A 15,607-nucleotide genomic window follows, 5' to 3' on the forward strand; every position below is an offset into this window, starting at 1 on the left:
GGCTGAAAGCAGGTACTCACGCTTGATTTCTGCAAAGAGCAATCCATCTTTAAATCAAACAGCAGGTTTCCCACTAAGTACAGACTGAACACTCAAATATAGCTTAATATTGCATATTTATCCAAGTCTTGATGGTGGGTTCTGAGCTAAATCCAGAACCCAGGATCCTGGAGGTTTGATTTCAAATAAGCTTTGGCTAAAACTTGAGTTCTGCACAACTACATGCTTTCTATTTACTTCCAGTCTCGTGTCATGGCAGGATTAGTCTCTGAGAAAAATCACACTGAAGTTTTCATCAGGCTTGGCTCATATGGGATTTATACAACCCTTAAGTGAATTAAATTGTGAGAAATTGGAAGAATTTCATATAATTCTGAATTTAAAAGAGACAATCCTCCCAAACCAAACATATAAAACCCTTTTCAGAGCTCATGTGAATCTTAGATTAACCCTGAGTATCCTTCTGAGCTACTGCAGCCTCTTCAAAAAAATCTGCTTGATATAGTGCCAAGCAGACCAAACATCCCCAACTTTTGATAATATATAGTCCCTATAGTCCTTCTCATTTCTTTGTACAAAAGACAGATTCCACTCCCACACTAGGTCAGACAAATCACCTTACCCGAATGTCTCCAGTATTCTGTTCTTAACACACTGTTCACACCAGGCCCAAATATTACTGCACGACCTCCAGGTCCTCACGCAGACACAATTCACTTCTCATCACACCTCCACAGCCTCCTGTCCTTCTGATTCTTTGGCTCCTGTGCAATCGCTCATCGAACACCTGCAACCACTGCAGCAGCAAAGAGGAAAGAAACAAAAGAATACTGCAGGAATCACTAAGCCCATCAATTTTTCAAGTCCTTACTCTTAGCTATGTTATCACACCCAGTGCAGTGGGCATTTTTCAAGCATTCAGGCAGGGATGAGAAAAAATAACAGAACAATGTGCAGATGTTCAGCTCCTGCAAAAGAAATACTGTCCCGCTGTGAATTATAAGCCTGATTTCAGTATATTTAGGATAAAGTCTGGTTAGCATTTATGCTGATACAATCTGTGACACCAACTTCCACAAGCCCAAGGATTTCATCCTGTTCAGCTCCTGTTTTCTATGTCCCTCCGTGGAACAGAAGGGTGGAAGGATATAACTCCTGCTCCTCTAGGCACCCATGCTGTGACTCTCCAGGTGGCTCATGAGGCTGAATCCACAGCAATGGGGATTTTTCAGCAAATCAAATGTGGGCCACCCCTTTCCCCTCTTGCCTGAGCCAAAACAGTGGTTCTTCAAGGTTAGTAAAATAATAAGCTGGCAAATGAAGGCAGACGGAGACCCTGCCAGCTCTGCACCTTGCCAGCTATCTGTCATGCTAATGGATAAACAGACACTGATGCTTCCATGATTTTCCATCCATTGCTTAGCCCGCCCACAACGAAGTCGTCACTTAATTTTAAATTAAAAAGGGAGCACGAGGGATTGATAAAAAGGCCTAGTGAAAGCTAGGGAAGGAGACGACATCTGAGAGCCCTGGGTCACCCTACCCCATCCAGCCTCTGTCGTTGCTGCTTTGTTCCATATTTAGCCCCTGACAACTGTGTGTAGTGCAGGAACTCCCAGCTCTGTTTTTTTTTCCTCCCCCCTCTGCTGTCTCTGCTCCCTGAGAGCTTTCAGAAATTGCTTTATTTTTCCCTGTGGCCTTAACTTACTGTCCCTATACCAAAGAAGATGGCAGAAAAGCAGGAGGAGCCCAGCAACGCTCAGAACGGTGAACCTGACAACGCAGAAGAGGGCGAGGGAAAAAAGAAGAAGAAGGTGAAGCGGGAAGACCTGCCACCCTTTGAAATTGTGACAGGGTAAGAGGTTTAGCTATAAAGAGGGTGCAAAAGACTGAAACTTTTTGGCAGGGATCTTCAAAGGTCCCTGCCTCAGCTGTGGTGCTGGGTAATTAAAGGTGGTACCTTAAGCCAGTGCACTTCTGAGTAGTCTTAAATGGTTTAAGTACAGCTTTCGTTGTGGGATTTTGTTAAAAGTTTCAGTGCATTTTACAGGGGATGAATTCACCCCAGGCAGGCGGGCAGCCAAATCCATTTGTTTTCATGCAAGCAGGTCTGTTTCCACAGTACTCACCAATTCCCTCGCAGTGCACGGCAATGGGGTGACTTGCCTGACAATGAAGGGATGGAAGGTATGGGTCCTTGATGAATGCTGAATATTGATTTCTTGGTGTGATCAGTGGCTCTTGTCTGAAAGTTTCTCTGTCTGTGGATTAGGAAAAATACTCCTGCTATGGCTGATTTACTTTATGGACCTAAGGGACAGTTTTTTCAAGAGAGTCAAAAGTCCACATTTTCAAGGGCTCCACACCTACAGCTGGAACCTGACTTTCAAAAAGCCTAACTCACAGAAGGGCACCAAAACAATAGGCAGTTTTCAAGACTGCAAAGCAGCAAGCAGCTCCTTTTGTTCCAGGGAGCCTGGCCTTTGAAAGAGGCAGATATAATGGAGATCTGCTAGGAAGCTGAACTCTGTCAGATGTAATTGACAGCTGCAAGTAGAAAAAACTGTGTAATCTGCTATCTCTAAGCATTTCAAAATGCTCGTTGTGGTAGTATCAAGATGCCCTGTGTAGCTCTTCCCTCTAGACTCCCTCAGAAGTCACCAAGGCAGTGCTCCCGGCATATAACCCAAAACCATGATTTCTTCCAGCTGCTAGTATGCAAACCTCAGGCCAGACTCTAAAATCCCACTTGGAATCTTTCTGTTTGTGACAGGGCTACTGGTAAGAAAAGCTCCACAAATAAAATTTGGTTGGCATTTCTGAAAAGCATGCATGAGGTTTCATCTCACACAATTGGGTTATGTTCCTGTATGGGGGTGAAAAAACAATTTTCTTCTTAAAAAAGCGTATGTTCTGAAAATCACTTCTTATGGTGGGGCTGTTCACAGCCTTTAGTCTCTGTCATGCACAATCATGCAAATAATACATCTGCTAGAACATGGACAGAAAAGCACATTCCTCTGCTATGAACTGAGCCCGGACTAATGACAAACGTGGTGACAACTCCTAAATGCATAGAACACGTACTAAATGAATCTCATCAGGAAATTATGTTTTTTCAGCCATAGAGCACTCAACTTGCAATTAGGACTGCCAAGGAACTGGGCAGTATCTTCAAACTTCCTTGCTAACCCCAACAACCTGGGTAGGAACCGGTGTGCTAATTGTGGCTGGAAAAATGATAATAATAATAAAAAAAAAAACTTTCATAGTGCTATGTTGCAATGAAAAGATTTGTTGGAATTACAATGCTGTTACACATTTTGGCAGGACTTTCTACACTTAAAAGGCAGCAGCAGGAATGTGAGGGGTGATGTGTCTGCAGAAAGAAAGGGTTAACAATAGGAAAGCAAATTCCTGAGGTTTAGGAGGCAGCCACACTGCTGGAACCTTACCAGGGCACAAGGACTATGGCAAGATCCCCAGGTGACACAAGGCAGTCTCAGGTAAGGCTTTTCTAGGAATAAGTTAAAGTCTGTGCTGTGGCATTTACGTATGTTAAGCTGTGAAAATCAGCTAGTACCATTTCATATGCTGATACCAAGCAAGACAAGAATTTAAGTTTCCAAAATGAAAGTACTGGCACGTTTGGTGAGGGACCCTAGAGCTGTCAGTATGTGATTATTTGTTCTGTGATCATTGTAACACTATTTGGAAAGTGTTTAGAAAAATCTGGTGAATTCCTGCAGGACTCATGACCAAGTATCCCCTGATAATTAGTTTATTATCGGTATGCTGGCTATTAAAGGTGAGAATGAGGAAGTAAAGCAGAAATCCCAAAAGGCCCTGAAAGAGATACAGAAAAAGCCAGCAATTTCTACTTTCATTTTAAGGACCCCGTCAGTACAGGCTGTGCCTCAACCTGGTTTGATCACTGTTTGGATTTTCTAATTATTTAGGAATTTTCAGCCAATAAAGACAGTTATGTGAATTATGAGAAAACACATAACTGCAACTGTGCAAGCACTTAAATTCAATTACACTGTCTACTACTCAAGCATTTCAGTTTTAGCCCTTGGATTAGGGGCATCTTGTGACACACAGCCAAGTTTTCAAGCTGAGGCTTACAGCCGAGGCTGGCTTACATGAAAAAAGCTGGGAACCTAATCACTCTGTTTAAGAATATTAAGCTCCCCCGTGCTTTTTGTCAACACAGCCCTGGATAAATATAAGCCCCTGCTGTGTACGTTTCATGACATTTAAGGAGACACATTTATTTACACTTTGCCCAGGGTGTAAATGAGGTTCCTCCTAGCAGTGATAAACCCTTGGTTTCTCCTAGAGCTGATCATTAGACTTTCTATAATCAATGAGCCCAGCATGAGTATGTTTATTTGTGAACAGTTGTTGAAGAGCAAGCAAAAGGACACTGTTTTATAGGCTCCAGTATCTTAAGACCAAGTATAAATACTCACCAAAAAAACATGTAAATGTAAAGAATATGTCCTATTAGTTTACTGCAGTTTTTAGACAATCCCACATTGTTATTCTCTTATTCTCTTCTCCTACCTGCCATGCAATGGCACAGGGCATTGTGACCATGCTGGGCAGCTGCTGCATTCCTCCAGTCTACTTTATTTCAAGGTACTTAAATACACATTACAGATTGAGGTTCTTGCCTCAAAGTTTCAATATTTTCATATTAATGTGATCTAACAGATCACAAAACAGCCTTGCTACTACCCAGGACAAGCACTTGGATAAATTAGGCTTGAGATGGTTAGAAAACCCCTAAAGAGCACCATTTAATGACCTCCACAGAAGCAGGAAAAATAATATTTCAGCTTTTATCTTCCCATATACTACAAGTGAGCTGTGACCACCTGCATCTTATCATTAGAACAGATGATTTTTAGGAGCACTCCGACGGTTTGGTGCCTGTAAATAATTTAAAGGAACCTTCCATATACATAAACCTCATGTGCAAGTCCTAAAACAAATATGATGCCAGTAAGGAGAGCGAAATGGCAACAAAACATCTTCTCTAACTGGAAAAAAAAAAAAAAAAAAAAAAAAAGGCAGAAAAGCAATTAGCCTAGTTACTGAAATCAGTGGTACTCGTGCATTTTAATAAGATTATACAGTTACATGCAAGACAACACAATTTTTATGTTTGGCGTCTATAGCAGTGCAGCTTCCAGCATAAGAAATACAAGAACTGACTTGCATCTCCTTGTTATATTTTGTTGGCATTCCCTTTCTCTAAGGTTAGGGGAAAAAAAAAAAAAAAAAGAGTAAAAAAGGGTAAAATAAGGATAATATTAACATTCATAAGCCACCTGCCATTCAATCATGGGAAAACAGGCTTGCCAAGAACTAGTGATTTACTCAGGAATAGAAAGAAAGCAATTCAAAACTAGATCTCAGTTTCCAAAGAAGCAGGCTTTGTTTTTCATAGCAGATGACACAGCTATTTCAGGGATGTATTTTGATTTGCAATTGCTTGTAAAGTGTCTTAAGCTACCCAAGTAAACACCATGATACTTCATTTTGCAGTCAGTTATTAGGGTCATCTGCCAGGCACTCTGTAACTCCAAGGAGAGATTATGCAGCACACAGCATCCAAACACATCTCCAATCTAACAGCACACATGGTTCCTTCTTTCCCATTCTTTCACTGCTGCATCACTTGCTGTGGGGCTTTCCTGTTACGCAGAGATGCCAGCCTCGAGTCCCCACTGCTAGGAAGAGTCACGTAGCAAGGACGCAGCTAAGCCCAGCCAGGGTTCATGTTTACCATTCACACTTGTGCCAAAATGTCCTCCCTTGTCTGGTTTAGATGGGATTAAGGAGATTCTTGCTAACAAGCAAACAGTTTATTGGTTGATTCTGTATCCATGATCAGCAAGTTTTCCAAGCTGTCAGCCAATTACTTAGACTTGAAAAATGTCCTTGGCTTTGTTTGAGTTCTTTATCAGAAATTTACTAATTAAATTGATGCATATTCCATGCTGCTAGGAGAACAGATTGAAGTAAACATTGCAGATAATCTTAGACACCTAGCCGATAAGCAAAAAGTTTGTCTAGAAAGCCCAGCTAAAGCCAGCAGTGAGTGAATACATCCTGGAGCAGTCCACTGTTGTTTAAGCTGTTCATCAAAACATACAGACTTAATTTCATCACTGATGTCACCGCTTTGCGGTCAAGAGACTTAAATCAGGAATGAACTCCCGTGTGACTCTGATGCGATACATTTAGATGTATGATGTTATTTTAAAACAAGTTACTGCAGCCTCACAAACTTATCTTTGAAACAAGGCAATGGGTAGCTTGTTGGTCACACTCAATTGGACTTTCAAAAATATCTTTAAAAAATAATTAAATCATTAACTGAAGAATCATTAATTATCTACGATATAAAGCAGGAATAGTGCTACTCTCCAAAGGATGTACTTTTTTTTAATAGCCTCAAAGAACAAGACAAAAGGAGTTCAGGGAGTAAGAGGTGCTATGCTGAATTAGAGTCTGATAATGCTCTTAATGAAATCAATGGAAGCCTTGCAATTCATCCTAAAGAAAATGAGACTAGGTAAGTCATATGAAGTAAGGGAACAGATGGAAAACACTAAGAAATTGAAGTTAAAGCAGTCTTTCTGGGTAATTTAGAAGCTCTGCATACCAGTGCCAACTTCCCTTACGTAGGCCTGTGGAAACTCTCAATGCAAGCCAGAGAACCACAAACCAAATCACACCAGAACAGAATGATTATTTGCTTATTAATAAAAATAAAAGCCTGTATCCACACTACTGCTTCTCATCCCTCATTAATACACTGCCAGCTAAAACAGTAACAGCATGGAAGGGTCCCAAACAGGCTTTTCTATTGTTTAAGTCCCATCTTGTATAGAACTGATCGTAGTAGAACTGAACAGTGTAAGCACTTAATACAGTTAAAAAAAGCAGCTGAAAACCTGCTTCTAGTAATATTTTTTCAAGTCAGACTTGTACTCTGAACTTGCAATGTTATGAATCAACGAAATGCAAAAAGAATTGTGGTGTTCCTTGACTGACAGCAACAGTAGATATTCCCAGCATAGCTGCAACGCTCTGAACTAAATCATTTCGACTCATACATCTTGTTACATTTTGAAGACTAATGATCTTCTCTCTGTACAGAGCACAACTGCCAACCTAACCACAGCAACTCTCGCGCTATCTGGCTGGTATAACACACTGATATTCCAAGTGAAGTTGTTCATCTGTAAAATCGTGCTGTTGGGAAATCCAAACCAGAAGTGTGAACTGTAACTCCAGGCCTTTTACTGCGAATGTGCGTAGCAGGCCCAAATGCACCCTAGATACTACTGTAGTATCATAAAATATTAAATAGGGAGGCTGTTCTTTTATGGTTTAACTTTCTCAAAAGCCAAAAAAGCCAGAGGACTTTGGCAGCAAGAATCTCTGGCTGCGACAAGTATGAATATATACATACCAGTGAAGTTTTGAAACTCTGTTAAGTGGAATTAAACATTTATGGAAGAATGCATTTAGGTGTTTAGAGCAGCACAGCTAAAGCAGCTTGATGATAGCTATAATTTACTCAAAGTTATGTTTTTAGATACCACATTATTTCTAATCCTTTTCTGTGCAAAAATCCATTTGATTTCAGTACATACTGCAGCATTTGCAGCCAGGTATTACATGAACTCCTCAATGCCTGGTCCCCACAATGGTCTTTCTGTTGAGCCATTCCCATTCCAATCACCCTGATTTGGGGAACACCATGCTGTTTCAGGTGTTTCATACAGTCCTATCCTTACACCCTGTAGGAGCGTAGCCTTATCCATTACACTCTACAGGAAGACATCCACTGATTTTATAGGGCATCAGATTCAGCCCTTCACAGGCAGTCCTGATTCCTGACCTGCAACCACCCCCCATTTTCACTGTGGTGCAAAGCAGGGTTTACACAAGCAAGCTGACAGTGCAGTCCCTCTAATCCCACAGGACTAGGGGAGCACAGCATACTGATCTTGAGTCTATTCACTCTTTCCCATACCATTCGTTTCCATGATCTCTGGAGAAACCTTGTATGATGCTGCATCACAAATTCTTTCCCCTCAGCAGAACGACACTTTGCCACCTACTCCTGAAGCTTCGTTGCTCTCCCCAGTTAAAATTTCCAGGAGTCTCAGAATGTCTCCTGACCTTCATCCGCTGTACATCCTGGAGAGGTCTGACATTATAATCTGACTGGAGATGAGATGGGGAAGATTAAGACTATCACTGTTTTACAAAGATTCATTAGAGCTTCAGTGGGAATATCAAGGTTATAGGTCCACCTAAAGCTCAGATGAGAAGATTACAACATCCTGGAAGATTATTAGCATGCAATAAATGAAATGTTGTGTTACTACTTCTCATTATTTCGCTTTGGTTACTTTGCAGTCTTCACTCCCATCCTTCATAGCATTTAGCAGGTCGCAAGGCACGTTGTCAGCATCTTTTCATCTCACATCCTTCGAGCACTGGTTCTTGTACTGATGTACTCCAGTTTGATGCTACAGGGGACAATCACGAAAAGCTGGTACTCCATTAGAAAGAAACAGGTACTTGGAGATGATGCAGCTTTCTTTTTTCACCTCTTCAATTAGTAGTATATAAAAGCATACACAGTATTTTAAGGAGCTACTTTCAACTTCTCTACATAACAGCAGACTACCCTGCTTGGGTGAAAGAACTGGAAACACATCTCACTGTGATAGTTCACTTTGAATTATGATAGTTTAGAAACCCAAAAGGAAAAAGTCGCACAAGAAATTAAAAAGAAGTGACTGAAGTTTATCAGTAGCTGCCTCATGGATACTATCAAACTTCAGTGGGAAAAACACTCCTTCAGAGCAAAATCACTCTTGATCTTAGATACTCACATTTAGCTAAAGCCACAAAATAATCCTACTGAATATTAGCACTCAACTGGTTCTGGAAGAATAAAACCAGAACACGTACGAACTGCAGCTAGTCAGTCACACATGCCTCTACTCAAAGGAAATTCAGACTGCAGAAGCACTGAGGGTAAAACATTAATTAGTAATGCCAGAGCTACCTGAACAATTAGGGCAACAGATCTCACAGATTAACATTGCAGAAACATACTGACAGAAGAGTATAAATGGCCCAGAGTACAGTAAATTTTGTAGTCTCAAGAAATCTCAAGAAATGTATTTAAGCAGCAACTAGTTCTTCAAGTACCTCTATGCAGACAGCAGCAAAGCACAGCCCAAGTTTGTCAAAATTCAGAGAAAAAGACTGGGTGTTCGGAATGGGTCTGAAAGCCTTACCAGTAAAAGGAGCTGACCAACCAGTTGGTTTTAATGTGTTTTTGTCCTTTCCAAGGAAACATCTCCTTTCAACACATGGCAAAAGACAGCCATGATAGATTGAACTGGACCAAGACCACACAGGAACTAAGCCAATGCTATAACCCTTTATTATCTGCCTCTGAGATGCTTCTCTCCTCTCCACTTTCTACAGGGAGCGCCTCCCAGCCATATTTTTCAAATTCCAGTTCAGGAACGTGGAATACAGCTCAGGCAGGAACAAAACCTTCCTGTGTTATGTTATCGAGACCCAAGGCAAAGAGTCAGTGACTTCTCGGGGCTACCTGGAAGATGAGCATGCAGCTGCCCACGCAGAAATGGCTTTCTTTAACACAATTTTGCCCAAGTGTGAATCAAGTCTCCGCTACAACGTCACCTGGTACGTCTCCTCCAGTCCCTGCGTGACCTGTGCTGATCGGATAACCGAGACCCTAAGGAAGAACAAGAACCTGCGCCTGACAATCATGGTAGGGCGTCTCTTCATGTGGGAAGAGCCAGAAATGCAGGCTGCTCTGAAAAAAATGAAGTCAGCTGGCTGCAAGCTGAGGATTATGAAGCCTCAAGACTTTGAGTATGTCTGGCAGAACTTTGTGGAACAGGAGGAAGGAGAGGAAGCAAAGGCTTTCGTGCCATGGGAGGACATTCAAGAGAACTTCCAGTATTATGAGGAAAAGCTGGCTGAAATTCTGCACTGAAGCTCACGTGAGTGAGGATTTCCATTTGCTCACCTAGCTCCTTACATTAATATTAAATTCCTCTTTTTCTTCAGGTTGTTCAAGGCATAACAGAGTCATTTCCAATTACTATTACTCCCATATGTACCCAGCTATGCTTGTCAGTACCAGAATACTGAGAATTCTCCTAGGCAGTACCTTCCCCTTTCAAAGGTATTAACGATACAATTGGCTTCTTCACAGCAGGGATTGAAAGCTCGTTTCTCCCCCCAGAGTAAACACCTCCAGAAAAAAAAAAAAAAAAAAAAAAAAAAAAAAGATTTAAAAGGTAGGGTCACTAGACACAATAAAAATACCTGTTTCCTGCAGGCATGATACTCAAATGCATGTGAAAGCACAACAGAAACATACAAAAAAATAGAATTTCCTCCGCCCCCAAACTCTAGCGCTCTGGAACAAAACCGAAACAAAAATTATACACAAGGAAGTCAGTTATCATTACAGTTCTGTTTTTAAGGGATAGTATCATCTTGGAGTCACCTATTTAAGTAGTGAAACACAAAAGCATGTGAAGCTTCTAACACGCCTCTCTCTTCTTCACAGGACCAATTCAGAAAAGATCTGCAAAGAGAGATGTGGCAGACTTGACATCTAACACACTCCTGCTTTCCGAAGCTTTGACTCCAGCAGATGCAGTACTAACTCCTGCAAGATTAGGCTCTGATGGACTACCAATACATGTACAACACCTCTGGTGTCTGGGATTTTCTGGTTTATTTTTTGTTCTTCTGCACTCAACCTTCCCTCTCCCCCCTCCTGAAACAAACCTGTGCTGCCTCTGCTGTAAGAAAAGGCAACGAACTGCATGGTTAAAGCCTTGAACAAAATGGATCACAGTGGATCAACAGGACAAGGGTGTAGGCCTCACATACCAGGACTACTTTAGGAGAAGAGATCATAGAACAAAGCTGCTGATCAGATAAATGTATCTTGAAAGAATATACTTCATAAATGTTAAGAAAGAAAGGGAGTTAGGATGAATAAAAAAAAATATTCTTTGTCCTTCTCAATAATAGTAACTGTGATTTAAATTAGGGTTAACTCATCAATTGTACCATTATGATGAAGCCAACAGTACTTGATTTCAAATGCATCAAATACCTTTTTCCCCTTGTTCCATGATGTCTGTGATATAAAACTGGGAAAAGGAAAGTGAAATAAAATTGGAAGCCACTGAAAAGAAGTAAAGCATTGTTATTCCTTCTCCATTTCAAAGAGGCCCTAAAATTAATCTGGCAAGTGAGACATCCTGGGACAGCCCCATGTGAAATATTTCCTTCCAAAGTGCAGCACAATGAGAAGGGAGCGTTACTAGGTGCCAAAAAGTTTCATGAGTACGTGCAAGCATGGAGACGCAGAGGGAAATGGAAAGCACAGTCCTCCTATGTAAAACAAAGCTCAGACCAAAGGTCACGGGGAAGCTCATCAGCTAGAAAACCGAGTCAGACAGGGGTTGCTCTTCCAATTACTTTTTGATGTTGGTTGCTGCAGTCACAGGCTGGAATGGTGCTACACCCACACACACCCTGACTGCAGAAGTCTCTTCACTAACCTGCACTCAATTCTGGCACAAACTTTCCAGGCAACAAAAACAAGCAGCAGTGAAAACACCGTTGTGCAGCCACTGTGGATTTCATGTCTTTGCCACTGGCTCTAAGAAACAAACATAAATAAGCACAGGAACTAAATCAATGAACAGTCCTGATGTTCACTCATGATCAGCTCAATACTCCCAGTTCCTATTTGCTTTACTCAGTTTATTTCTCTGAGTTGTGGATTTAGCTATAGCAAAAAAATAAGTTCACAAAAAAAAAAAAAAAAAAAGGATAGTCAGAGAGGAAGAATATGAAGCTCTTAAAGACAAACAGAATTTGCAGATCTGCATAAATAACGAAAACATACAATACAGATTCATCCATAACACAAAACAGAAAAGGCTCCATACGTTTAATAGGTCATAAAAAGTAACTAGGAACCCTATTTTACAACAACAAAATCTTGACTCTCATCTATTAGTTTTATTCAACATATCTTGCATTTTCACAAGCATTCAGTATGACAGAAGTCAAAAGATTTGGTATTACGGGACGGTGGGGAAAAAAAGAAACAAAGGAAATGCTGAGAGTGGGTTAGTTCTTCAGCTCTGGAAGCAAATTTTCCAAACTCCAGTGTACAGCAGCAGTCTAATACACTGATTTGTGATCATCTGGTGACAACAAACACCAAAATGTATACAACAGCTCAACCACAAAAGCAGTTAAAACAAAAAGGCAAAAAGCAAACCTTGCCTTCCATACCATTTTTTTTTTTACAGCCCATCAGTCATTCATATGCGAAGACTCAAAAAACTGAGTTCTTCATGCCATATGAGACATATCACACAAAATACACCAACTAGGTGTCTTTACAAGTCTCCAGGATCCCCTTTCAAAATCTTTTTCCTCCTGTTGTGTACAGCCAAAACATATACATAGGGATGTTCTTTGCAAGGACTGAGCTCTGATCTGACAGCAGAGCACTGAGGAAACATTTGCTTCGTGTTGACAGCACAATTCTCCTTGGCACAGTCTCATAACAAAAATACTTGCTTCCAAAAGATAAAAAAATTTTCAATCTTGTATAGAGTAATTATACTATATGTGAACACAGCAAAACTTTAAAAAATAGAAATGGCAGGGCTCCACAGCTCATCCTGATGAACCAGAACAAATCAACTAATAAGCAGCAGCAGGCAGCTCCAATTTCACTCTGCACTGGAACTGTCTGCTTTCAACAGAAGCTCCAGTGCACAGCCAGGTGCTCCGTGGAGGACCAGTGACATCTGGTGGCTTCGTGGGACATGCCAGAAACTCCCTGAGGGTTCAACACAGCCTCCCTAAACACAGCATCCTAAGTTAGCTGCTCTGGGACTTCTGCTCTTTTTGTTTTCCTATTAAGCCACTGCCAACACAGGAGTGAGCTATACTCAGAAGAATGTGCTCAGCATGCAGTTTCCCCCTCTCATCAAGTTAAGAAGTTGCCATTCTTGAAAGCAAGGGAAACGAGGCCATCTTTGAACTCTTCTGCTCACAGAGTGTAAACGGTAATCTTTATATCTGTGTCTTCAAACACTTCCCCAAGTATTGCTGAAACTTTATCCCAATCCAAGCGGTCAAGTCCACACCCGATCCTGGAAAATAAGGCACCAAAACAACTGTAATGAGCTCTTTTGGAGCATGCTATGAACAACTAGCCCTTCAGGCAGCTACAATTTTATGTGGCACTAACTCACCACAAATCAACATAATGCAGATAAAATACAGAAATAACCAAGCCCGAATGCTTTGCTATCATTTAAACCCACTGGGAAACGCACACTTCATTTACACAATTGAATAAAAGGGTTATATTGAAGGGGACACTTGAACTCTTATCTCATAGTAGGGAATTATCTCTCAAAAATGCTTCTACCTGAGCAACGCTGAATTACTTATAGCGGATTTATATTTATATTACTTATAGCACACTAACTGGCATTCTTACTTGGGCATGGAAATGTCCGTAACTCCGTTGTTTAGACAGTGAGTTTTCATGGCTTCTAAACTCTTCCGCATATCCTCGTAAGTGGGTTTATGAGAAACTTTCTTCTTTGTAATCTAAGTATAAATATAAAAGGTCAGTTGTGCCTTTGGTGCAATCATTGAAACCTTTTTTTTTTTTTTTTTCAAAGCATGCTCCACCACACTCAAGAGTCTCTACTTTCAGATTTGCTACTATGAAAGAAAAAAGAACTACACTTCATAGCTTGAAGCAGTATAAATTAGCAGCTGATTCTATGAACTTCAAAGTATGAACATGCACACACAAGGAAGCTTGGCTTCTCCTCAAGGAGGAAGACTTGAGTAATGCATCTCACTTTTTTTTTTTTTTTTTTTTTATAAGAACATACTCAAGAAATCCCTCACAACTCTTAAAGCCCTAGTAACAATATCTAATACAGCTTAGTTACAGGGCAGCGCTGGAGTCCTGTCCTCCTCTTACCAGGTAGTAAATATACCGGTCATCTCTTTGGAGAACTGCCACCTCTCCAGTTTTCTTTTCTAAAGAGAAAAGGAAAACGTTATTTTTAAAACTTTTAAAGTCCACTACATAATGACCCCAGCAACCCCCCTAGCTTGGAACACCCTTACTGCTGGGAACCATTTAACCCTTAAGCCCCCACATGCCTACCCCACATGTATCACTCACGTTGATCCAACAGCTCCTGGACGCCTCCAAACTTTTTCTTAAAAAGAACAGCTATGCCTGCGCCCATGCGACAGTCCTCACTGATGCAATGGGCCAAGGCGTCCGTCTGGGGGCACGAGAAAAGGTCTCCCTTAACACACTTGATCTGAAGAACAACACAAATACAAGGGGGAAAGCTTAGAGGGCAGGCTATGATAACAACACACCTGCAGCTAGGCAAGCCCATATGATAACACCTGCGAGGCACTGAGCTTTAGATGCCATTTACAAGTAAACTGATTTTTTATGAGTTGTGAACATGACAAGAAGATAACTTATCTTTTCTACAGGATCAGCTATGAGAATCGAGTGCCAGCTCAGCAGTTCGTTTTACACAACTGATAAAGGAAAATTATGTAATACAGAATACAAGTGCCTTAGCGCACATTCTCAACACGTTGTCAGTATGGCAGTGCTCCATGCACCCAGATATTCAAACACTTAAGCTCTGTGCTGATGTGAAATATGTACTTCACCGATTGAAGTACAAAAAATAAAGAAAATTGGTAATAACTTGAATAGCAGTCACTCTCCTCCCCAAAGCTACGTGGTAAAACCACCTCTCACGTTAGTAGGGAACAAAACGTCTCTTCACAGAGACGCATCACAGCGATAGCCCACACAACCCAATTTCTACGCACTCTCTCCCCTTGCTCCTTGAAGACCTGGGTGGCCATGGTAACGTGGGCTATGGTGAAGACTCCCGTGGCTAGAAAGATGACAGAGAGAAAAAGTTGTTAGAACCCCGAACTAGGCAATAAACTCGTGTGACAGAAGGCGCAGGGCTGAGACTGCCTTTATAGGTCACTGTAGGCAGACAAAACACCCCCTTGGTAAAGGAGAACGAGAAAAAAGAGGAGAAAAGCAGCAGCTGTGGGGTGGGGGAGGGGGGAATGAAGCACCCGCAGCACCCCACAGCTCGGCCCGTGAGGCGTCAGCAGGCCCCAGCCCGAGGCTAACGCAGAAGCGGCACCCACGGGCCTCGGATCCTGCTCCGGGCCGGAAGGAGACGCGGCAGGGGGAAACCCCAGCGGGCAGGGCGCGAGGAAAGAGCCGGAGGAGCGGGGCTGGCGCCGCCCCGAGCCTGCCCAGCGCTGCCCACATCGCCCGGCCCAGGCCCGCTTCGCCGCTAGGCCGCGCTCGGCCTCCCGCACAAAATGGCCGCCCCCCGCCCCCTCGGCCGCCTCTCTAGGCAGCCCGGAGGACCTCCCTCTCTATGGTACCCGC

General features: G+C 41.9%; 2 protein-coding genes across 4 annotated transcripts; one reads left to right on the forward strand and one right to left on the reverse strand.

The window, feature by feature from the left end:
• The first annotated feature begins 1,501 nt into the window (after positions 1-1,501).
• On the forward strand, positions 1,502-11,302 carry APOBEC2 (apolipoprotein B mRNA editing enzyme catalytic subunit 2). The gene is made up of 3 exons (XM_082778474.1): positions 1,502-1,855; positions 9,535-10,082; positions 10,658-11,302. The coding sequence occupies exons 1-2, from the start codon at positions 1,728-1,730 to the stop codon at positions 10,073-10,075; spliced, it is 669 nt and encodes a 222-aa protein (XP_082634600.1). The 5' UTR covers positions 1,502-1,727; the 3' UTR covers positions 10,076-10,082; positions 10,658-11,302.
• Positions 11,303-12,047: 745 nt separating this feature from the next.
• OARD1 (O-acyl-ADP-ribose deacylase 1) lies at positions 12,048-15,562 on the reverse strand. Of its 3 annotated transcripts, none has more exons than XM_082778471.1 (6): positions 15,283-15,562; positions 15,022-15,089; positions 14,342-14,486; positions 14,135-14,193; positions 13,637-13,749; positions 12,048-13,283 (listed from the first exon to the last, which is right to left on the reverse strand). In XM_082778471.1, the coding sequence occupies exons 1-6, from the start codon at positions 15,482-15,484 to the stop codon at positions 13,181-13,183; spliced, it is 690 nt and encodes a 229-aa protein (XP_082634597.1). In that variant the 5' UTR covers positions 15,485-15,562; the 3' UTR covers positions 12,048-13,180. The 3 variants fall into 3 exon arrangements, with proteins under 3 accessions (XP_082634597.1, XP_082634598.1, XP_082634599.1); XM_082778472.1 differs by having other exon boundaries at positions 15,358-15,560; XM_082778473.1 differs by having other exon boundaries at positions 15,362-15,488.
• Between the last annotated feature and the right edge of the window lie 45 nt (positions 15,563-15,607).

This window comes from Aythya marila, assembly GCF_965140915.1.
Source record: "Aythya marila genome assembly, chromosome: 24".
In the NCBI taxonomy this organism is placed as follows: Eukaryota; Metazoa; Chordata; class Aves; order Anseriformes; family Anatidae; genus Aythya; species Aythya marila.

Bases quoted from the DNA above. Each gene is read 5' to 3' on its own strand.
- OARD1 (XM_082778471.1), bottom strand. From the start codon at position 15,484: ATGTGGGCAGCGCTGGGCAGGCTCGGGGCGGCGCCAGCCCCGCTCCTC. The intron at 13,750-14,134 runs GTAAGAGGAGGA...ATTTATACTTAG, and splicing joins ACCGGTATATTTACTACCTG to ATTACAAAGAAGAAAGTTTC. The intron at 13,284-13,636 runs GTAAGAATGCCA...CTTATTTTCCAG, and splicing joins ACGGACATTTCCATGCCCAA to GATCGGGTGTGGACTTGACC.
- APOBEC2 (XM_082778474.1), top strand. From the start codon at position 1,728: ATGGCAGAAAAGCAGGAGGAGCCCAGCAACGCTCAGAACGGTGAACCT. The intron at 1,856-9,534 runs GTAAGAGGTTTA...CACTTTCTACAG, and splicing joins CCCTTTGAAATTGTGACAGG to GGAGCGCCTCCCAGCCATAT.